This window comes from Trichoderma breve, chromosome 3 (genome assembly GCF_028502605.1).
Source record: "Trichoderma breve strain T069 chromosome 3, whole genome shotgun sequence".
In the NCBI taxonomy this organism is placed as follows: Eukaryota; Fungi; Ascomycota; class Sordariomycetes; order Hypocreales; family Hypocreaceae; genus Trichoderma; species Trichoderma breve.
In genome coordinates, this window is record NC_079234.1 from 3,530,485 (window position 1) to 3,553,314 (window position 22,830).

A 22,830-nucleotide genomic window follows, 5' to 3' on the forward strand; every position below is an offset into this window, starting at 1 on the left:
TATGTATACTCCATCGGACCAGCAAGCACTTATAGAGCCATCGTCAAGCTAGATCAAAACGTGGTTATACACGGTCCAGCTAACGACGGATATTTGCTCTAATTCCGCAGTCTCGTTGCACCAATCTCCACCAGGATCGAATTCCCTGCTAGGATTTCGAGTGACTCACGGACTGCCGGTAACATTGCGGGTCCGAGAATCGAAGATTGGATCTCTTTTTCCCCCCAGTCTCTTAGGTGCAGCCATTATGGTTCCGATAGCCATCCGGCCGCGTAAATGGCGCTTACACGTGAAGCTCGGTCATCCATCATCTACGTAATGGAAACTGCACCCTCAATGCTGCAAAAAGGACGACGGTACTCTGCATACAATAACAGCATACGCAGCTAGATTCCATTGCTTTATTGGGTTGATGCGTGTTTTATCCAGTAAAGCTGTTGAATTAGCATTGGACACCAGTAGTGCTTTGTGACCCAAGAACCTCGGAATGCTAAAACTGCCATACACAAATGCAGCCATTGATGATTATTTTAGACCTACTAAAAAGACACAAATTATAATAATGGGCAATAATGAATCTGTGATTCCGCTCAGCAAAACACCCGTATTCGACCTGAATACGTAAATCGAGAGATCACCGCGACGTGGTGTGAATCCAGGTTACCTAGGTACATGTATGTAGGCCGGCACGGCAACGAATATAACAATAGATCGACTGAATGCCGGCAATGAAATCTAAAATTGCCAAAAGGACCCAGAAAAGGCGATCAATCGATGTCCATATCCACGTGGCACAACCGTACTACCCTGTTATATATCTGACACTGGATCAGTCCAATGGCCCAGTAGAGGTATTTGGTAAAGCATTCGGTAGGTACCGATGTACATCGTTATCCGCCGACTCCACTCTCAACTTCTTCTCACCTCATCATCAACTGACCCTATGGTGTAACACCATTTCACTCCCACCACTCAATTGAACATCTTCTCTCACCTCAATTGATCCCTGAAATCCTTTCCCTCAAGCCGTCTTGCGACGGACAAAAACATCATGGCGACAACCCGTGCCCCTCCCTCCGAGCAGGAGATGAAAACCCGCATCATCACTCATATGAACACGCAGCATTCCCGCGAACTCTCCCACTACCTCCGCCACTATGCCGGTCTCTCTGCTCGCGCTGCCACTGCCTCGCCCGCAATCCAGGACATGAACCTCGCCGGCATGTCCATCAAAACCCGCAATGGCGGCCCCTACAATGTCCCGTTCTCTCCTCCTTTGTCATCCTGGGCCGAGGCCCGCCCTCGTGTCATCGCCATGGACGTCACTGCTCGCGAGGCACTCGGCATCAGCGACATCTATCTCACAGAATGGGCCAGGCCCAGAGGCTTCGACTGGATTCCCCTCGGCGGCGTCGTCTTTTACTACATCTGCTACGCTGGCTTGCCGTGGGTTGCGCCAGGGAGCGCCGTGTGGGAAACGCTCAGGGTGGTGTTTCCAGGAGGCCCGGAGTGGTTCTTGTGGATAGTCAAGTCGATTTTCTGGATAGTCTTTGGTATTCACACGGTGGAGGTGTACTTGCTTGACAAATGGAAGCTGCAGAAGCACGGCGTTCTGAGGTTCTCTTGGGTGTGGTGGAAATGGGCCGGCAACATTTTTGTCGAAGGTGTGACGACATGGAAGAGGCTAGACTCGATTATTGCCGCGAAGAGAGCTCAGAAGGAAGAGAAGAAACACTGATTCTCGTCTGTCATGCAGAATAGATTTGCGTGGAGAAAGGGCGCAACAGCATCGGGGGTTGCAATAATATCGAAATTTCATGTGACTCTCGTCTATATATATAGCTATCTAGTCTCAATGCTTTCAGTTGATAGACTCCAATTCCATGCTTCTTCATCTCTTCAAAGTTTCGCTTCAGTAGTCACCCGCGTAATTGTCATATGTACCTTGCATTGCCTGTGTGCTCACCCATTCTTCGCTAGCCAACCCCCTCACGAATCTATCTTCGAGATCGTCAGGGTCCTTGTGAAAATCACATGCGAAATCGCACGCTGGAACTGTCTCTTCGCCGAAATATTTGCATATAGCTGCGTGTCGGCAGGCATTAATGCTCTCGCAGTAGTATGCCAATGACTGCAGACTCCTTAGTCGCGACTCATAATTTGAGTCGGCTTTTGTGTCGCTCTTTATCATCCGTGTGACTCGTTCGAGATCCTCTCGGCTGTAGTATAAGAAACAATAGCTGGCATTGCCATCGCGGCCTGCTCGCCCAACTTCTTGGTAATACCCCTCAAAAGATTTTGGAAGCCGCCAGTGCACGACGAATCGTACATTATCTTTATCAATGCCCATGCCAAACGCTGTTGTAGCAACGATGATATCGTAGCCTGGCTCATTGTTGATCCAATTGGTCAAGGTATCTTCCTTGACATCTTTGGGCAGCTTCGCATGAAAGGGTCGTGCGCCGACGCCTGCGTCTCGGAGACTGGCTGAAAGCGACTCACATTCATCGCGAGACATAGTATATATGATGCCCGAAACATTTTCGGTCCTCTCACGCTGCTTCACCAGCTCACTCTGCCGCGGTTCGGCGCGCCTACGATCATATACGGCATGTATCCATTTCAAAAAGTCTGATATACGGTTGTCATCCTCGTCTTTGGTGTATCTGATTTCCAGATGAAGATTGCCCCTCTCCGGACTCATCAGAAATGTTTTTATCCTTTCCGGTGTGGCGTCGAGACGCAATATTTTGAGGATATCTTGTCGAACTTGGGCATTTGCCGTCGCTGTGAGGCACATGATGGGTACATCCGGAAACGTCTCTCGAAACCAAGATAGTCGCTTGAAGTCTTTCCTGAAATCATGGCCCCACTCCGATATGCAGTGAGCCTCATCAATGGCGATGCGAGCAAGCTCCTTCTGTCTGTGTACGAGCTGCAGCCGCTCGCGGAACCGCGAGCCCGAACACAGCTCCGGAGTGACGTAAAGGAGTCTGGTTCTCGGATGGCCAGTTTCGAGATCTCGCTGAATGCGATCTCTCTCTTCAGGCGAGGTATTGCTGTTTAAAGAGCTGGCATCGATTCCTGCAGCTCTCAAAGCCTCTACTTGGTTGATCTACAGGTAGCATCATCAGCTACCAACACTTATCGACGGGAACCAGACTGTCGGCCAACCGTACCATCAAGCTCAGCAACGGCGAAACAACAATCGTAACTGGCCGAGATGCCCATTAGTCCACCTCATTCTCCTTTCTTTTAAGGCGAACAGACAACTCACTGCCTGAATCAATCACGGCGGGTAACTGGAAGCACAGGCTCTTCCCGAACGATGTGGCTGCTTGGACATATACATCATGCCCATCTAATGCCGCCTCAATAATTTCACGCTGATGAGGCCTTGAGTAGCCGATTGCGTGTGAATGTCAGTTTCAGCCCTGCACACGATGAAAAAGGACGTCCACCAGAAAAGCAAGGAACCCCGACGACTCGGGGAAATGACGACAAGAACAACCAATCCACCGAGCTTACCTGAAATCGTCCTTGTGGAACTGTCGCCGGAGAGTGAATCCGATGTCCGTGCATGAATTTGCCCTCTGCAGGGGGGGCATGGCAGAGAGAATCGAGACTTCAGGGCGACAGCAGCGAGGCAGAAGCTGGCATTGGCTGGGACGCGGCGCAACGGATGAGCGAGTGAGTGAGCAAAGATCTGCGCAGCATCGAGATCTTTGGGAACCGACAGAGCTGGTACGAGTATGTGGGTTTATTTGCTGAGATTCTAAGAGTGAACGAACATTGAAGCTTCAAGTTAGCTCGCGTTAGAAGCATTTTGACGCTCTTCTAGAACGCGAATCGCCACTTTCGGGGACGCGGGACATGGAGTACCTGGTACCGTGGTTAGGAGCTGGGGTGCTTGTATTGGGTACGTGAGCCTAGGACACGCCATATGACGGCACGCATATTAATAGATGCGCCTTACAAAGTAGTGAATACCTTGCTAAGGAGATGTTGCCTGGAGGCACGTGTTGTCTTCTTTTCACTTGTGTGTTCTTATGGAGGGTCGCGTCGTCTAGTTTCTTGTGCATGACAAACATCCAATCCTGGAACTCCCGATAATCCATCCACTTACATGTGCTAAATGCCCTCTGTTCGTTTGCTTCGATTGCTGGTTCGACGCGGGAACGCTGTGGTACGGAGTACAAGTAAACAAATCAGCGCTGCAGGCCGTTTAAACACTGTTCCCCATAATGAATAGCGCCGTGCTAGCGTCTCCTCTCTTCAACTGCTTTTTTTCTCTACCCCGGCTGTATTGCGGCCAATGCGAAGTTGAACGCATTCCTGAGTCCTGCTTGGGAGCATCCATGGCCAAAATAAGCACTCCATTTCCTTGAGCAACAAGCTGGCAGGATGAATTGCTGAACTGGGTACGAGTGCACATGTTATCCAGGTTTGTCATGGACGTCATAAATGCCCAAGGTAGCCAAATCCCATATCTAGCGACTTAACTGAGCTTGCCCCGGAGAGAATAAGGTATTTAGTTTGAGAAATAGGATGATTGCTCCTTATAGAATTGGGTCCTACGTAACACATGAATACGGTGGTATTGGTTTGCAGAAATGTCAGTACAGTACCAGTCGACTTGGTAGGAAAAGGGGCCGATGAAGCGCCCAACAAGTGGCAATATCGATCTCCAAGTAGGTATGTATGGAGCTGTAGAGTAAGTATTGCCCCATGCTTTATCAGCACTCAGGACAGCCCCATACTGCTAGATGAACGCATTGCTTCCCGCGCTCGTGCTTGCAGGGCATGCGAGTCAATGTTTATGCATTTGGCAATCCCGGATGATGCGGTGGAGTCGCGAGCACCAGTACGAGTATCTAAGGTTCAGGCAGATACGAGCAAAACTACCCCGGCATAGCAGCATGAATATGACATTGATATACACGTCCAAGTGCTGTATAAGGAGCCTCCATTGGGTAGGGAACAACAAATCCTAGAGCAGCACGGAGTATATCCTCCAGTCGATGGATCAAATCAAATCAATGTTTATACACAAGCTAGGTACGTGTCTACGTGTGCTATCGATGATGCGTTACAGTCAGCTTCGGAGCTCAACTAGCTGCGGGCGCTCTAAAAAAAGACGCCGGACAGAGTACATACAGGTATGCCGTCCCCTATCAGGGTCGTTCTCAGGGCGAGGTTGGCCCAGCCTAGCCGCTGTGGCTTCACCCTCGCAGCGACTCTCGCACTGTCCTCGCCAACCACCCGCTAGTGTTTCAGGGGCTCTAACCGTCCAGCTTCGGCCCCAGTCCAATCAGTCCAACCCAATCCGATCCAATCCCGCCAAGAGCCTCACGTCCAAACCACGTCCAACGACCGGCTTCTCTCTCGCGACCTCGTGTCTCTGGTTCTTCATCTTCAATCCCTTCTGCAAGGCGAAAACGGCAAAATCTCCTCTAGGCGCCTGGCCGGGCTTGATCATGATGATCTCACGTGCTTCGCTTGGTCATTCGTCGCAGTCCCGATCTGCTTAATCGCAAAATTCCCCAGATTTCTGGCGCGAGGGTTGGAGAGGGGGCTTTTGAAACATTTTCTACTCCCAAGTGCCTCGGCCCTGCAAGGCTCCCAACGGCCGAATCAGATTATCCGATACAGGTGCTCTGTACCGCCTCTCTGGGAGAGTCTGTGTGCGCGAACAGAAGAAAAAAATAGTAGACGGTTGATTTGAACAGCGACCTCCCGGTTAGTCGCCATGGAGCGACCCGACCGAATGCCTGTTGGCATGGGCGCAAGTCCTGGAGCTGCTCCTGGACCCCCCGCCACTGCTCTCAGGGGCACAGGCATAGGCATGGCCATGCCCGATAATAACAATCCATCTCAAGCACGTCGTCCTCCTCTCACCACTGCTCCTTCGAACGGCCAGCAGCCGCCCATGATGCCGCTTCCGCCGCTGCCCAATGGCCGGAATGGCCCGTCTCCCAATGGAAACCCGCCTCCCACGCCCATCTTGACGCCCGCTCAGGTTATCAGTCTCACCCGCGAGGCAATGCAACATGCCCTCGAGAATGAAAGCCAAGCTGTCGATGTCGGCCCCGGCCTCAAGTCGGGCGTTACCATCGACCTGAGCCGCAAGGGCATACAGAAGCTCCCCGAAGAGGTGGTTGATATAGTCAAGAACGAGCTGGAACGGTGAGCAGCCAACAGTCATGATTTTTTTTCTCCCTACAAGAGGGAAAACATCCAGCAAAGGAGAGGTCTTGTTTGCTGACTACTAGTCGTTACAATACAGGCTCGCCCTATCACACAACCAGCTTTCGTCTTTGCCCGCCCGTTTCGCCGAGTGTGTTTCGCTTCGATATCTCAACATTAGAGGCAACCAGATTAAAGAATTTCCCTTGCCTGTGCGATCCCATATATCCCTTTACTTTGTCTCATCGTTGCATGGACCCAGTCTAACATGTGCATTAGCTTTGTGAGCTCAAATCTCTCGAAATCCTCGATCTCGGCCGTAATCAGCTACGAGTTTTGCCACCGGACATTGCACGACTTTCGTCTCTCAAAGTTCTTTCGATCCCAAAGAACCAGATCCGGGAATTGCCCGTTTGCCTGGCCGAAATGGCCTCGCTCCAAGTGCTCAAATTCGATGGGAACCCTATCAGCTTTCCTCCACGGGATGCTTTGCAAATACCATCCCCAAGTCCTTCTGGTGAAGGATCTGGAAGAGAAGGCGAGATGACCGATCTGGCAATTACGGCTCACATCAAGAAGTTTATGAAGTTACACGTCATTAGCGGCCGTGACGCGGAGGCGACTGGCGATGAATCCAGTGAGGGCACGGACACTCCGCGGATGCCTCTCAGACGCATGCCGAGCGGGCGATTCCCGATCAAAGTGAGCAGCTCCGATGTATCGGACATGCGGATACCCGGCATTGGAACACGGCCTCCTCCCCCCATCCCATCACGATCACATTATCGAGGCCTATCGCAGCAGAGCACCACCACCCGTCGCCCCGGTGTCATGCCGTTGACGATTGGAAACATCAACGAGCGCGGCCGCAGCAACTCTGAAACTCTGATGCATTCGGAGAGATCAAGTAGTCGTCAACGCCGCATGGGCATCCTCGCGAAAAAAGCGCCCTCAGATTTGGGCACGCTCGATGAGGTTGAAGGCAGCAATAGATGGAGCCACTACCGAGGGCTGAGCCATGGCTCTGCTATGCAGGGGACTCAAACAACAACATCCAAGAGCCCAGCGACGCCCACAGACTCTCTCCAGCGACCAGTGTACGTGAGAAGACTTTCTGTCCTCCCCGAACGCCGCCGGGAGTCCAAGATCTTTGACCCCGTGATTGAAGCCGCCAAAGGCATTCTCTATTCCGTTTTCCAAATCCACCCCATGATCCAAATGCTCATGACCCTAACAAATGATGGGTCCGCAAAACGTTCGAGTCTCGAAATCGTCTTTTACAACACCAATTCTCACGTCGAAGAGCTGGAGCAGGAAATCCAGAAGCACGACATGGCGGTAGCGGAGGACGAAGAAGGCCCGTTTGGAGACAATGCTAATGTGCATCGCGCCTGCCAGACTCTGGTCGGAGCGTATGGTCATGTTTGCACACTGCTCGCCGATAATATCGATACTTTTGTCAACAATGGAGATGCTCGTTATATTCGGACGCTCCTGATGTTGATCTATAACAGTATAATGGAACTTCGCGTCACGCTCTCTTCTGTCTCTACGGAACACAGCAAGCATAGTCTTCCCGCCTTGGAAGTCCCCGACAACAGCAATACTATCAAGCCTTACTTCCGTGAGGCAGCTGCGGTGGCTCCCGTGCCCGTCCCTGCGCCTCAAAAGCCAGCGCCCCCTCGAAATCGAAGCGGTCCCATTATGCATAACCCAAGCAACCTCAGAGTGGCCACCGACATACCTGTTCCGTATAATAACACAGGCAGTCGCACCGCGAGACTTGCATCGGCAACGCCCAGATCTAACGATTCGTTCCCATCATCATTTGGACGCGATATCAGCTCCGACTTTTCCGAGGAAGACGCCCAGTTCGACAAGATATATTTGGCCTTGCAACGGTCAACAGATGTCGTTCTTCACATCTTACCCAACTTTAATGTCCAATTGACGGGAGGTATTCGGAACGCCATACAACAGCGAGCCCCGAGTGCAATGATACGGGACTGGAAGAACCTCATTGCCATGTGTAACGATGCTATCCAGCAAACGGAGATTTTGAAGAACCGATTGTCTCTCATCAAGTTGAAGGACCCGGGGGTGCGATCTCACGCAGGATTTTGGAGCTTATGCAGCAATTTCATCTCGGCCTGGACAAAGATGGCCTCTAAGATCAAGTCGGAGATTAACACCATTCCTCTGCCGCCTGACACTAGAGCTCGATTGCGGCCCATTCATCAGAGCATGAAGGAGACGACCATCATCATCATGAACTCTCCCTGGAATTACATCCTGAGACCAGCCGGCGGTCCCCCGGGGTCTTTTCCACCAGGCGTTCTATCGCCGACCACGCCGCAGGTTCCGATAACGCCTCAGAGCGCAGCCCTGGGCCCGGCCATGCAAGCCACGGTTGCTACGCCTCAGACAGGATCATTTGCGGCAGTTTTCCAAGGCAACGTTTTTGACCGTGCGGACACGCTCATGGCCAACCCTGGCATTTCCATGTCCTCCCGCACCGGCACCATGTCAAGAGGCCACTCGGGATTCAACTCACTGTCGTCAATTTCATCCATGTCATCAGATGGTGTACCGACACCATCCTCGGCCTTTAGTCCTAGTGTCCAACTAGGATCCGCGCCATTTCGCATGAATGGGGGGAAAGTAGCTCTTTGAAGCCTTCTCCCCTGGATTTCCAAAAACAAAAAGCTAGTTATCAGTACTGATTTATTGCTTCTCATCTTCTCTTTTTTTGTTTTCTTTCTTTCTTTCTTTTTTCTCTCTCTTTTTTCGTTTGGATCTCGCCGTGTTGTTTTGGCCGGCGAAGGGGATTCTTGCATAGCACGTACTTGAATGGATTTCACGAATGATTATTGTTTGCTTTGGAACAAAATGTTGGCTTGAAGGCCGGAATGCTGTTACGTTCATTTTTTTTCTGCATAGCCCTGGAGTTTATGGTTTTGTTATGACAATACTTGGTGTGATGGCATTGAACACCCGACAAGATCCTTCAATACCAGATTGCCTTTGGATGGACATATCTAGACTCTAGGGCAACGATACCACGACGAACAAGTTTTACTAGTAGAGGATAGAGAAATGGGAAGCACAAAGTGTTGGTGTATATTAGATTAGCTGTCACGTTGACATTTGTTCTTCTCTTCGATTTTTTGTGTGGTGAAGGGTCTTTTGGGAAGAAGGAGAATTCAATAAAATTGCTCAAAATGGGTTATTGGGATGTATTTTGGTAGAATAATAAAAGTTGGTGTGCCTGAAGTTTATAGTGACAGATGCCTCTCTCGTGACGCAGCTTTGTTGTTTCTACTGCTTGCAGCTGTTGTTAGAACTCTCTAATGAGGGGGCATCTTTTCTCCTCGCATGCGCTACCCTGTATCATAACACAGCTCATTTAGTTATTGAATACCTAGTACTTATTTGGATGGTACCATCACCATCCGAAAGCATACCTCAAGGTATCAGGACATTGAGCTGTGCTGCTGCGGCTGATACGATACAACACAATACAATACAATGGGGGAGCATGTACAGTAAGCAGCAGTACCGCCATTTAGCCTTGCATATGATCCTTGCCAACTGCCGACCTGCCATGCAAACCCCACCACAGCAGCATGATGTCAAACGCTTTTGGGGTTGGGTTGATGGCGAATGAAGAAGTGCGTGTGATTCGATGTCCATGCCTCGAGTCTATCTTTTGCCTCTCCTCTCGCACTGCAACACCAAATCCATTCGCCCAGTACACCAGTGTGTAGGGAAATGGAGTGACGCCGCACATCAGCGCATCCAAATCGCTGTGCTGAGCTGTGCTGTATTACACAGATAAACATTGAAAGCAGTAAAAAGCAACAAGTGGAAGAAACAGACGAAGGCACAGTCTCCAGATACATACCAAAGCTGCTCTCTTCGGCGCAAACATGTCGACAGCTTCGTCCAGCGGCCCGCGAAGGCCCCCCAACTCCAACGCCATAGCCGGCCCATCATCATCATCATCCCCTCGCTGGTTCTCCCAAACCCAAGCCGCCTCACCTCCATCCGCCCCGTCCGTGGTGACAACCTCCGCCGCCGCCACGGCCATGGCTTCTCCCGCACTGCATCCCGCACTCCAGCCCACGCTGCCCTCGGCCGAAACCCAGCGGCACGTCTCCGAGGCGCGCGCCGCCGTGGTCGCCTCCATCGGCAACATGCTCGACTCGGAGCTGCAGTCGCGCGCGGGCATCCTGCACTCGAACGCCGCCGCGCTGGAGAAGCAGGAGCGCGACGTGCTGCGCGCCACCGACGGTCTGCGCAAGGAGACGCAGAAGCTGAAAGCCGAGGCGGACAAGGCCGCCCGCAAAGTCAAGGAGCTGGGCAACGTCCAGAACTGGGCCGAGGTGCTGGAGCGCGGGTTCCTCGTGCTGGAGGAGACCGTGAGGCTGGCTAATGGGGGCGAGGACTCGGACGAGGCGGGCAGTCAGTGTACTTGCAGCTGCAGCGAGTGCGGCAGCGATTCGGACATGGACGTTGAAGAGGGCGAGGGCAGTGATGGCGGTCATGGAAATGCCAACAGTGGTGTTGAGAACGGTGCTGAGAGGAGAATGGATGTGGATGGCATGTCGGATGCCAGTCGAAGCTTGATGGACCTCGACTCGAGTACCGGCACGGGGCGAGCAAAGGGGTCCGAGACGGCGTCTATTTCGACGGGGTGATACCTCGGCCATCTACAGATATGGCGACGATAAAGAGACGGAATCAACGCAGATAGGTACATGAACAGAGGTCAGCTACTAGGTAGGTAGCTATGTCGCCATATGGTCAGATAGATGTACGTACACGCCATGTATAGGTATATAGTATATTATAACCATTGCTATCCGACTAATTTGTTTGCATATGGCAAGAAATCGTGTTACTTCGTTATACCCTTTAAGCTAGTCTATCGACCCGGCTCTATTTCTATCGGCATACTCGGCAGTAAGCATCACTACAAGCTCCTTTTCCTCAATCACATAGATGTACCTATAGCGTGAACCCTCTTACAGCAGCCCTGGAAGCATGACGAAGCGCTTCTTCTTGTACTTGTCGCCAAACTCCTTGCGGTATGCCCTCTCCTTGCCTTTAGCCCAGATGAACATCTGGATGGCACCAATGGTGATGAAAAGCGCAACAGACCAGTCACGGCTAGCAGTAATGATGCCCACCCACGCCAGAACCTCGTACATGTAGTTGGGGCAGGTGACGAGCGAGAAGCCGTAGCCGTGCGGGATCTTGCGCTCAGTGCCGCCGGTGGACCGCAGAGTAGACAGGTACAGGTGCACCAGGGCGTTGCTAATCTCACCAAACAGGTAGAGCGCGGTGCCAACAGCATCGACAATAGGGTCGTTGGCGCGGGCGGCCAGTGACCAGGGGCTGTAGTAGATGGACCAGGCGCAGAGGGCGCCGGAGATGGCCCAGTAGAAGAAGCTGTTCTTGAAGATGTTGCGGGCGGGCATCGTGTTTGCCGAGAACTTGTGGACGAAAAGCGTCTCGAGCTCGCGCTTGGCAAAGTGGGCGACGATCATGCCGAAGCTGAGCCACTGCGTTGGCGACATGGACGGGTCCTTCAGCAGGTACGGCCGGGCGGCGACGGCGGCGCCGTGGATGAGGATGGGGCCCAGGTATTCGACGACGAAGACGGTTCTCCATGCGATTTGGACGCCTAAATGGTGAGATATAAGTCAGTCATAATGGTCTTATAGAAAGCAAAAAGCAGGGCATCGTCATCATCATCCATACCGAGATCCTTGACCAGCACTTCGCCAGCCTCGGCAACATCCTTGTCCTCTGCAATCACAGCCCTGCGGTCCTTGAGCGTCTTCCTGGTCGACGTGTAAAACAGGCCAATGCGGTTGTGGTCGCTGAAGCCAGCTTGCTTCGCAATCAACTTCTTGACATCTTCAACCGTGGCGTTGGCAGGGAGGTCGATGGTTGGGGGAAGCTTCTTGATGGGCTGCTTGGGAGCTATGCAGGAAAAGATGAATTAGTAAGAGTTTTACCATGCGGAATAAACCAATGGATTGTAATACGACAATGGCATAGATGACTTACAGCGATTCGTCAGCTTGAGAGTCGTTAGAGAAGCCATTTTGACGTGCAGAGCTCTGGTGACGATGTGAGGTTGCAAGGGAACAGACACGACAAGTCGTTGGGGAAAAGACCAGCTACAACAAAAAATTACGGCTTGGTGTTAGTTCCTCGGGACTTGATAGGCGGGTGGGGTCTGGACGCGGCCTTCGAGGTACGCGGTACGGGAGACTCGGTAGCGGGGTACGGCACCAGTTACTTGAGCCGAGCAGCGAAATCACAGCGTCAGAGAGGTAGCATTGAATTAGCATCAAGGGACTTCAATACTGCTTGCTAGGTACTCGAGAGTTGGCTAGGGAGATCACCAGGGGATTTTTTAGGCTATCACATGTTGAATTTAACAGTAAGCTAGAGCTGGAATTATCTCTTGAACAGGCAAGATCAAGTTTCTCAAATCATGCCTCACCTCTTCATCCACTACCAGCTGCCATCGCACTCCATTGTTTTCTTTGCGCCAATAAGAAAACACATAAATGGGGCTGTGAAACAACTGAATAGTGCCATTAACTTATTGTCCTCATCTCTCTCATTCGAATGGTCTATGATTTGCCTTGACCTTGTTCAATTGTTGTTACACCACGATTGCCCTTGTTTCAGGTAACAAGTCGAGTGAATGAACAACCACCAAAACCGGCCTAATAAGTGCCATGGGGGAAAAGGCATCCATACATAGTTCACAGCACAATCTCCCGTAAATCACACCGATTATCGGCGATTGACCAAAACATCCGTCTGTCCATAGTGAATGCAGATTTGGTCAAATGTTCGAACCGACACCATCTGGTGATGGCTTCCGAATCAACCACCCAGCGGATCTTAGTCTGCGAAAGATTAGCTGTCATTGCTTTCGCCTTGGGTTTGGAAAAGATGCCAAGTGAATTCAAAGTTAACAGTGAAGCAGTATATCTCTCACTTCAATGTTTGCCCTTTGTGTCTGCTTGCTTCCTTTGTAACACTGGAGTATTCTCATATCGTGTCTTGGCACTTCTCTTACAAGCCACAACACCAACAATCTATTCACGATAGGTAAAATCCATGTCACACATTACAGGAAATAATACCCACCTCATGTACCTATGCAGCATAATAAAGACTGTGAGCTATTGGACCCGTTTGACAACAGACCTACAGGCGTCTGACAATCTCAGGGCAGCTGCCAGCTGCCAGCTGTATTCTCCAGTTCCAATTCTAACGGCATTTGGCTTATGTATACAGCTGTATCAAAACAATACTTCGGATACGCGATTCGGGACAGGAAACCCAGTCGCGTCTCGCTTCGTTCCTCTACCGTTTTTTATTTTTTTTTGGGCTCCCCCTATCAAGACTTCAACATCACCGAATTCCTTGCGTGTAATCCTCTTCTTTTTGCTCCTTGGTCTACACGGCGGACCAATAACGCCATGGAGATGACACGAGACCCTAATGGCGCGATGAACCCATCCGCTATACCCTTCATTCCACTTGCTTCTCCTCAACCGAGCTTTGCTACACGCCGTACCAGAAAGACTCGCTCAACTGCACGAATTGCGAGATATGAGAGGGTGGATGCTCTGTCATCTCGAGGCCAGGTAATGTCGAGTGAAATAGGACCGGGAGCTCATGGCTCCCTTTTTGCTCATTGTTTCGCCTCATTCATGACGCAGACCGGGTGCAAGGTTTCACAGGTTCATGCGGTTGCTAATAACGTGTGATCTCAGACATCCGGTCCCACGACTTCAACTTCTGATCGATCCGTTGGCCATACCACCACTTTGTCTCAGCGTAATGCTGAAGCTTCAGAGAAGGCTTCTTCTGGCCTCAAAAGTGATCAAACAAAGGAAGAAGGCAGCTCTGCTGCTAGCAACAGTATCATCACAAGCTCGGGCCCAAACATCGGCAACGAACGAGCCCCAGAGCTTCTTGAGGCTAATGTCCCTCAAGCGTATCGCGTATCCGGTGGAAAGATTGCATCAGACACAAATGAGGGCGCTGTCCCAGGCAATGTTCGCTCCCACAGCCATGCAAACTGAGAATCAGTAGCTTATCGAATCGCAGGGTCCGAAGCTCATTTCCACGGGGGCTGTGCCAGCACTGGAACTGAGGCCACCGGGCCAATGTCCGTTCTTCATATATCCAGTTGTCCCTCCGCTGCCATCTGGCACTTATTCCATTTATCCGCATCCTCCGGTGTTACCTGTGTTGCCATCACCGCCACCGCCGCCAGGACCTTGCATTCCATTGCTTCACATGATCCCCTGCCAGATCACGGATGTCTCAACAGGTCAGCCGTTGCCGGATATATATACTCACGCTTACCAAGTAACCTACTGGTCACTATCATCCTTCGTTATGCCAAATCCTAGCTTCCAAGCTCAGGACCAGAACCCAAATCCTCTTCAAGAGGAGATGAATCTCATAACTCATGGATACCCAGGGCATAGACCTAATCATCCAAGACTGTTGACACAGGCAGTAAACGCACCAGCGAACAGTGATCAAGTGCAGACTCGTTCATTGGTGCGTGATTTCCGGCTTGGAAATTTCAATTCATAGCTTGTTATTCGGTTTGAGACTTCAACAACTGACCCAAAGAGCAGATCTCCGACGAACCGGCAGTTGCCTTGGATGGCCGACACCTCGCCGAAATACCCAGTGACAAAACTTATAGGGTCGAAGGCCAGCTGCCAGCTTTTGGTTGGGACTGCACCAATGTGGCGGTGTTGCCATCAGCTGTCAACGGCCCGCAGGCTGGGGAGAAAAATGATCGAGCTGAACAAAGGCCGCCGCAACACGACTGCCACGTGCTGTTCAGCTCTGAACATCATCACAACGCAATAAATGAGCCAACCCAGCCAGGTAAGCAGCAATCTGCCCAACCACCCCATACCATTAGACACTGACAAGAGATTGATAATGATGAACTGGAAAAAAGATGCCTCGCTTTTCACGATGCAGCCCTCCACCAAGCCGGCAGCCAAATACTCGAAAAAGGGTCCAGCCTCTGACAGACCTAGTCAGAACCAAGCCCCAGCTGAGGTAGCATCATGGTCGCAGTCCAAGAGATGGCTAAGCTCGGAGACCAAAGAGCGCAGGGCATTTCAAAAGATGATGCTTAACCTTCAGTTCATGAAGGCCGACCAGTCACCTTTTATTCCAAAGACTCCGGCGGAACTGACCAAGTTCAAGATCTCTCTTGCAGAAGCCAGACAACAGAAGCTTGCCCACGAGGTCAGCATCCTGGAAGCAAAAACTCGGCAAAAAGAGCTGGCGAAGGCGTCGGGCTTGGCACCGGTATCCAAGCCGCAGGTCACTCTGTTCAACGGACGAGACATGGGGGACAGGCTTTCTCCGGTGTTTGCTGCTCAAAATTGCTTCAACAAACAAGATATAGCTAAAGTCAACGGCCGTGTGGAATGGCCATCGCTAGCTGAGCTGAAAGAAGAAGGCGACAGACGTACTAGATATGGCCGATACCTCCCCCTTCCTCGAATCAACGCCGTCGCTTTCAAAATCCCGGGGGGAGAGCAGGAACACGCCTACGAAGCAGACGGAACCATCTTGTAGGAGAAGAAGGCCGTGAAAACCGGATCCTGGAACATCCCGCCCATCACGTCGTCACTCGAAAACGACTCGGACGATCTGCCGCAACTCGAGCTCGCCGATCTGAACGGGTTTATGAGAGACTTTGTATTGGATATTCAGAAGCACGGATCTTGAAGAGAGAGGGCATCAACAAGGGCGATACTAGAGCGTATTTGTCACAAAGTCGTCCGAGAAGGAGAAGGCAGTGTCATTGTTTTTCGATAGGGCTTTTGGACTTTCGACATGATGAATCAGGTCAGGAGAGAGGTATCTCACAGGATGCAACGAAAGAAAAGTATGAGGCGGCACGCTGGCTATGAAGACAAGAGAAACAGGAAATTTGTCAATGTAGGAAATCTGATCAAGTCATGGCTTTAGCTGAACGGGATTGAAATCTCGCAAGTCGTTATATGTAGAGAAAATTGTCAAGGAAAATAAAATTCTCATAAGAAGTCTAAGCATGGTTGACTGCCGTCACAACGATTAAGTGACTTACCACTTTCCGCGTCAAGTGCCCTCAGTCGCGACCGTACAAAAATTTGCGTACCCATTTAGCGAGAAACGCGCAGTCACGTGCATCCCACTACACACCCAGAATTTTTTTCGTGCGGAAAAAAGCACACCCGAAGAAGCCCTGAGGCGAGGTACGTACCGCGGGCTAGCGTAGCCCACAACCACAATTTTCGACCCAATTCAGTCCTCCACTCTTTCAAGCTCGACAAAAGTTTCATTCCTCCCACATCCGACAAGTCGATTGCCCTGGTGAGCACCATTATCATCAGGTAAGTCTCTACGGCCGTGATCCTTCAGCAGCATCCAAAAGGAAACTCAATTCGTATCGACTGCGAAAAACGAACAAACGGTTTACTATTTGCTTGCTGCTGGAGGGGTTTCCGGTCAACCGCCTTTTCCTTCAAATCTTCTTTCACCCTTGGGAAAAATTTCATACAGAGTTGCTAATACCTCTTCTCCTTCTTTCTGAGTATAGAAACCGCAATCATGGGTATCTCTCGTGACTCTCGCCACAAGCGCTCCGCCTCCGGTGCCAAGCGCGCCTACTACCGTGCGTACCATGATACTTGAATAATTCCGAAAGCCCGTATGATCTTATGAACATACGTTCTGACCTCCGTCAACAGGGAAGAAGCGCGCTTTCGAGGCTGGCCGCCAGGGTGCCAACACCAAGATCGGCGCCAAGCGAATCCACACCGTCCGCACTCGTGGTGGTAACCACAAGTACCGTGCCCTGCGTCTCGACTCCGGCAACTTCGCCTGGGCCTCCGAGGGCTGCACCCGCAAGACCCGTGTCATTGCCGTCGCCTACCACCCTTCCAACAACGAGCTGGTCCGAACCAACACCCTGACCCGTAGCGCCATCGTCCAGATCGACGCTGCTCCTTTCCGACAGTGGTACGAGTCCCACTACGGCCAGCCCATCGGCCGTAGACGCCAGAAGGCCCAGGCCGCCAAGGAGGGCAAGGAGGTCGAGGAGGTCAAGAAGAGCAAGTCCGTCGAGAAGAAGCAGGCTGCTCGCTACGCCGCCAACGGCAAGGTCGAGTCCGCTGTTGAGAAGCAGTTCGAGGCCGGTCGTCTGTACGCCGTTGTCACCAGCCGTCCCGGCCAGTCCGGCCGCTGTGACGGTTACGTCCTGGAGGGTGAGGAGCTGGCTTTCTACCAGAAGAAGCTGCACAAATAAACTCGCAATGGCGTGAGTTGGATGGTGTTCAAGGATTTTTTTGCTATCTTGGGCATTTTCAGGGCATGAAGAGCTTTCTAACACACAAAGCATCGGAACGGGTCCATAGGGAAATGAAAAGCTTTTCTGCAATCATGTTACTTTTTTCACGTTGTTTCATTCAAGTATGATAATGATACAAGAAACAAAACAATTCAACACACCGTCTTTCCGCCTTGACCCACACTCGTACTGGTAGTATTTTTGGCATGTCATCATTATATCTAAGTGCTCTTAGTAGCTCCTTCGAATACCTATGTAGTATAGCGAAACCGCCTACACAAAAGCAAAAAGGAATCATAAAGTCGTATCAAGTAATTTTAGTAGTAGTATTTGGCAGCTGCACCGGTAGAGTCCATCTATTCTCATTGTTGATAAAACATCATATTTTCCCTCGGTACCACTGCAAAAGTCTGTCCTAAAAAGAGGAAATAAAAACATGCATGTCATAATCCTGCTAGAGCGTGAATGCTATTTCCCCCAAAGTCCTTCATCTCATCACCAGCCAGTTTAAACATGGCTGGGCGTATGTGCTGCTGATCGAACCACTAAAAGAAGAAAGAAAACTCCTTACAAAAACAAACTTTTTTTAACAACGAAAATTGGGGTGATATCAAAAGGAGGGGGGGAATATGGTAGTCATGATGGCGAATTGAGTTCTCATAGAATCATGATGTGATCATAATGCAGAGAAGAACAAGAGGAGGGAGGGAGGAAGTAGGGAGTGTAAGAATAGTGGAATGTGGTGATCGCATTGCAGTTTTTGAAGAGGACTGGAACTCTAGACAAACTGGCGCTTCAACTCAGTCCACTTCCGGCTCAGGGTCTCATGTTGACCAGCAATCTGTCATGTATCGTTAGTTTTTTCTTCTTTTTCTCCTTCGGCCCAAGGGTGACGGTCTAAACTTACCTCGGCATATCGCAGCTTTGTCTGGACCAGCTCCTCTTCCAGCTCAGCCAACTCCTTTTCAACTTTCTCGTTCTCCAAGTGAACCTTTTCATTACGCTTCATCAAGTCATCGCGCTCAAGCTTCCAAGTTTCCTCAATCTCCAAGGGTTGATTCTCAATCACCTTCTTGAGCTCTTGAACTTGGTTCCTGAGGGCCTCAACCTCATCCTTCAGTTCGTCATTCTCAACCTTTGTGTGGACGAGTTCCGTAGCAAGGTCAGCTTGCTCGCGATCAGCAACCTCAACTCTCTCCTCCAGCTTTCGAACTTTGATTGTGAGGCTCTGATTGTTTGTTCGGAGTTCCTTGACTTCGGTTTCCCGCTCCTTTTCGGCCTTTGTCTTTTCTTCCCACTCTGCAGTGTATCCTTCAAGAAGCTCCGCGGAGAGCTTGATTTCGCAGGCATCCCTCACCAGCTGATCTGCTCTGTAAATCTCCTTGTCAATGCTTGAGCTGGAGCTGCCAAAGAAGCCATTCTCCAAGAGACTTCCTTGGCTAGGGTCCTTGTCGATATAGACATCAAATAGCTTATCTTTTAGATATGTGGTGAGTTGCTGCATGTCAGAAATCTCCAGCAGAGTTGCGGTGTTCTTCTGCATCAGAACGATACCAAACCGAATAATAGCAGAAAGGCCTTCTGAGAGAATCAAGTCGTAAATTCTTAGGACAAGTTGGAGGGGGAAGCGGTAGGCGAACAACGTGAGGAACCATGGTGTCGCGTAGAGATGGGGAGAGATGCCTCTCCGGTGAAGATGGCAGTACAGGGCAGGCTCAAGGTCTTCCAGTAGTCTCTCAAACTGATACAAGTGTCGATGAAGTCCAGGCATATCATGGATAAAGAGGTCCCGCAGGCCGTAATGGTTCATCAGGCGGACAAGCAGGCAGAATGCCTCCTGCTCCGGCATGTTGAACAACAGGGGCATAATCAGGAAGTTCATGCCCTGAGCATAGCCAACACCTTCGTCAAAGAGAGCATACGCCTTGCAAACGCCGAAAAGACCCTCCTGAAGTCCCGCGGCTGCTGCATATTTAGAATAACTGGTGCGGGCACCGAGGTCACGGCGAATGACCTTCTCCAACCTCTGAATGGAGGCAATGTCTTCTTTCTCTTTGCGCATCCTCTCTGCCACAGCCGCAGCCTGGGCCTTGGCGATGGCCTCAGCATTCTTATCCTCTTTCTTGTCACCCTTGACACCTGAGCCACCCGACTGCTCAGAGTTAACAGATGACGCAGATGACGCTACTCCGTCACCGCTCTGAACACTGAGATTGGCATTGCTAAAGCTGCTTGCTGCTGTGCTGCTGCTGTGCCGATTCCTGTTTTCTTTCTCCGTTCCCCTAGCAAGGAGGTCCCTGTAAACTCCCTCCAAGTCTTCACTCTTGCTCTGTGCCAGCACTTGCCAAATGACGCCGCGAATAGCACTGGGAATACCAGTGGCAATAGCTTTGTTCAACTCCTCGGCACTCGACCGTGCAACAGCAGCGGGACCTTCATAAACGACGGATTGCCAAAGGTCCCAATCAACTTGTGACGTCGCCGTCTCTGAGGGGCCAACGCTGATGCCGACTGCCGTTCCGGGCGCCAAGCTTGCATTTGGAGGGGGCAAGGGGGATTTGGGAGGCAAGTCAGCTGCCGGCAGCGCTTCACCCTCGGCAGTTTCGTCCGGGATGTCCTCGGTGTTTATGGTAAGCGGAGCACCAGATTCCTGCTGCATCCGAAGCACCTTGAATCGATCTTTGAGGCTATTCCGGTTGGATGCCTTGCCATCACCCTCTCTTTCTTCCTCAAGCTTGCTCAACATCATCTCAGGGTTGCTACCCACAGTACCGACGGAGCTAGCAGTGTTTCGGCGGGCAGATGGCTGGGTGGTTAAAGTCGAATTGACGTCTTTGTCTTTACTAGAATTCCTGGACAGCCAAGAGAACGGGCTGGTCAGTCTCCTGCCTACCGGTGCAGGGGCGGGTGTGGGAGCCGCAGCGGGTGGTGCTGCTGCTGGAGTAGCGGTCGAGGCGGTGGGAATGGGCGGCAAGCTCTTGTCCGGCGACGAAGGTTGTGCAGCGGCAGGAGTATTGTTTAGAGATGTTGTTCTGCTCAGCTGGTCCTTGTCAGAGGGGCTCGCGGGGTCTGCCGAGGCAATTAGCAACATGTAAGCAAAAAAAAAAGTTGTGAAGACGGTGAGAGAGGTGTACCCTGGTGTTGTGGGGCAGCATCATCGTCCAAATTGACAACATCGAGATTTGATGTGTTGGAGATGTTGGAGATGCGATGTGACACTGGCGATGAGCCGCGTGACGGGGGTTCTGGCTTTTCCTCGCTCTTGACTGAATTGGCCTCCTCTTCTTCTTCCTCTTCCTCACTGTCGCTATCAGCATCGGATTTGGTGGCATCCGCCTCCGGCGGGGGAGGTTGAGGTTTCGAGTTAGATACAGATCTCTTGGTCAGGGATCGTACGGAGGCGGCGTCTACGGCGTCTTCGAAAGTATCCTGCTCAGCAGCCTATACTATTTATTAGTTCTTGACTTGCCATGTCATGTGTTGTTGTGGTGGTGGGATGACGCTAAACATACCGTATCAGCATCGGAGTCGGTAAGGGACGGACGTCTCTCCTTCAGCGACCCCTCGCTCGAGTGCTGGGAAGCTGCGTCGTCTGGCTGCGGCATGGCTCCCTTGTTGATATGCTTGGCCTAGAGGGTGTTTATACGGCGTGTCAAGAGACAGAGTTCAGCGACGGGCCTTCCAGAGGCTCTATAGAGTCCAAGGTGCGGTTGCTTGCCAGAGCCGGGAAGGATATCGTTTGACGGTGTGGAACCAATGCAGTATAGATGACAATTGTAGCAATGAGCAGAAAAGGGAAAAGAACTCGTCAACAAAGGACAAGTCTCACAAGAAATGACGAATGCTAGTGTTGTGTACAGAGTGCTGTTGCCGGCTCGTCCCAGCTGGTATGTACAGGTTCAAGGTTGAGAGCTTGGAGATTTTGTCTCAGGGAGCATGCAGCCAGCATGGATGGGATGGAGTCGGGCGTCTTTCAAGCCGCCAAATGGCACGTTTCCCCTGGCTGGCCGCTAAGCTCAGTGCTCGTCAGTGGGCAGTGGGGGGTGCGTAGGTGGCTTTGGCGGGTCTTCAGAGCCTAACGTCTCCCGTTGCATCTTTAAAAAGAAAAAAAAAAGCCACACAACTTCGACAGCCGGCCAAAGGGGGGCTAGCTCTCCATCCTCACAACTGACACCCACGGAGGCGAGATAACAGCATCTCTGGCCTCTTTCTAGCGGTGTCCAGGGTCGCGTGCTGCTCTCCTCTCCGTGGGCAGAGATCACCAAGCGGCAGCTACTCGGCAACGCTGGATTGATATGGGTGGGTGGGTTTGGTGGGTGGCCTAACGACCCCTTTTTCCGTCTCCTCTTTTCGCATGCCGTTTGCTTGGGGCAGCATCGGCGGGTTGGGGAGGGGGAAACAACAATTCACTCGATCACAAAGAGCACCATTTTGCGTTTGTCTACGGATTGGTATATACACCAAGTACATGGCCGGATTTGCAAAGTGGCGTGTCAAAGACAGAAGCCATGGATGAAACTCAAATCCTCCATCTCCAGCCAGCCCCGCGATACACGAGCGAAAAGGTGGACTCGGCGCTCTTGAAACATTTGCAACTTGGTAGTAGTACCCAAGTCAATAAGCGGCATGTATTGCTACCTAGATGGATACCTTGCGGACTTGTCTTGCATCTGGCATTCAACCCCAATCTGGAACAATGCCTAAATTCTCTCACGATGGTGCCTTTGACACTAGCCCGCCGTTTTGACGGTCTGTTTCAGAGCTCCGTGGCAGGTGGCTTTTCACGCCCAGGTTGTCTCCTATCGGGGTAGCACCGGTACGATCACGTAGCAGCTCCTAGTTCGTATTTGTGCAACTATTCCAAGAAGGAGACCTTACTTCCTGGCTTGGATCATTATGGATAGAGGTTGGAGATCCCAGGTGAGGTCGATGAAGCTCCAGGGTAGAGCCACGATACCCACCTTTTGATAGCCATGGGTCCCTTGCTTAATCTTTTGCCCAATGCTGAAAGCAGATGGAGAGAGTGCAGAAATAAAACGCATGAATGAGCTTCAAAAATAGCTGGTGCGATAACATTAGACTCTCGGCTTGAAGGAGTGATCGTGGCCTTTTTTCTTTTTAAATCGAGTATCACCCGACAGGTGGTTCTCCGTCATGCGCACAGTACACGATGCATCATGCGACCATCACGATCTTAATCAAGACCGCTGACACTTGGAAGTAGTTCTGAC

General features: G+C 51.2%; 9 protein-coding genes across 9 annotated transcripts; 6 read left to right on the top strand and 3 right to left on the bottom strand.

The window, feature by feature from the left end:
• Window positions 1-1,051: 1,051 nt before the first annotated feature.
• Window positions 1,052-1,738, top strand: T069G_05472 (uncharacterized protein; the record flags this gene model as incomplete). The annotated part of the gene is made up of 1 exon (XM_056172682.1): window positions 1,052-1,738. The coding sequence occupies one exon, from the start codon at window positions 1,052-1,054 to the stop codon at window positions 1,736-1,738; it is 687 nt and encodes a 228-aa protein (XP_056029540.1).
• Window positions 1,739-1,912: 174 nt separating this feature from the next.
• T069G_05473 (DEAD/DEAH box helicase domain-containing protein) lies at window positions 1,913-3,608 on the bottom strand (the record flags this gene model as incomplete). Its single annotated transcript, XM_056172683.1, has 5 exons — window positions 1,913-2,469; window positions 2,557-3,115; window positions 3,180-3,214; window positions 3,278-3,396; window positions 3,529-3,608. 5 exons carry the CDS (start codon window positions 3,606-3,608, stop codon window positions 1,913-1,915), a joined length of 1,350 nt encoding a protein of 449 aa, XP_056029541.1.
• Window positions 3,609-5,749: 2,141 nt separating this feature from the next.
• Window positions 5,750-8,859, top strand: T069G_05474 (RAM signaling pathway protein domain-containing protein; the record flags this gene model as incomplete). Its single annotated transcript, XM_056172684.1, has 3 exons — window positions 5,750-6,186; window positions 6,287-6,398; window positions 6,466-8,859. 3 exons carry the CDS (start codon window positions 5,750-5,752, stop codon window positions 8,857-8,859), a joined length of 2,943 nt encoding a protein of 980 aa, XP_056029542.1.
• Window positions 8,860-10,115: 1,256 nt separating this feature from the next.
• On the top strand, window positions 10,116-10,886 carry T069G_05475 (GCN5-like protein 1 (GCN5L1) domain-containing protein; the record flags this gene model as incomplete). The annotated part of the gene is made up of 2 exons (XM_056172685.1): window positions 10,116-10,247; window positions 10,308-10,886. 2 exons carry the CDS (start codon window positions 10,116-10,118, stop codon window positions 10,884-10,886), a joined length of 711 nt encoding a protein of 236 aa, XP_056029543.1.
• A 327-nt stretch (window positions 10,887-11,213) lies between these two features.
• On the bottom strand, window positions 11,214-12,301 carry T069G_05476 (3-oxo-5-alpha-steroid 4-dehydrogenase domain-containing protein; the record flags this gene model as incomplete). Its single annotated transcript, XM_056172686.1, has 3 exons — window positions 11,214-11,875; window positions 11,953-12,177; window positions 12,265-12,301. The coding sequence occupies 3 exons, from the start codon at window positions 12,299-12,301 to the stop codon at window positions 11,214-11,216; spliced, it is 924 nt and encodes a 307-aa protein (XP_056029544.1).
• A 1,399-nt stretch (window positions 12,302-13,700) lies between these two features.
• T069G_05477 (uncharacterized protein) lies at window positions 13,701-14,309 on the top strand (the record flags this gene model as incomplete). The annotated part of the gene is made up of 2 exons (XM_056172687.1): window positions 13,701-13,868; window positions 13,998-14,309. The coding sequence occupies 2 exons, from the start codon at window positions 13,701-13,703 to the stop codon at window positions 14,307-14,309; spliced, it is 480 nt and encodes a 159-aa protein (XP_056029545.1).
• Window positions 14,310-15,228: 919 nt separating this feature from the next.
• Window positions 15,229-15,843, top strand: T069G_05478 (uncharacterized protein; the record flags this gene model as incomplete). Its single annotated transcript, XM_056172688.1, has 1 exon — window positions 15,229-15,843. One exon carries the CDS (start codon window positions 15,229-15,231, stop codon window positions 15,841-15,843), a length of 615 nt encoding a protein of 204 aa, XP_056029546.1.
• Window positions 15,844-16,860: 1,017 nt separating this feature from the next.
• T069G_05479 (ribosomal protein s8e domain-containing protein) lies at window positions 16,861-17,557 on the top strand (the record flags this gene model as incomplete). The annotated part of the gene is made up of 2 exons (XM_056172689.1): window positions 16,861-16,924; window positions 17,001-17,557. 2 exons carry the CDS (start codon window positions 16,861-16,863, stop codon window positions 17,555-17,557), a joined length of 621 nt encoding a protein of 206 aa, XP_056029547.1.
• An 820-nt stretch (window positions 17,558-18,377) lies between these two features.
• On the bottom strand, window positions 18,378-21,204 carry T069G_05480 (rab-GTPase-TBC domain-containing protein; the record flags this gene model as incomplete). The annotated part of the gene is made up of 4 exons (XM_056172690.1): window positions 18,378-18,440; window positions 18,507-20,668; window positions 20,734-21,028; window positions 21,112-21,204. The coding sequence occupies 4 exons, from the start codon at window positions 21,202-21,204 to the stop codon at window positions 18,378-18,380; spliced, it is 2,613 nt and encodes an 870-aa protein (XP_056029548.1).
• Between the last annotated feature and the right edge of the window lie 1,626 nt (window positions 21,205-22,830).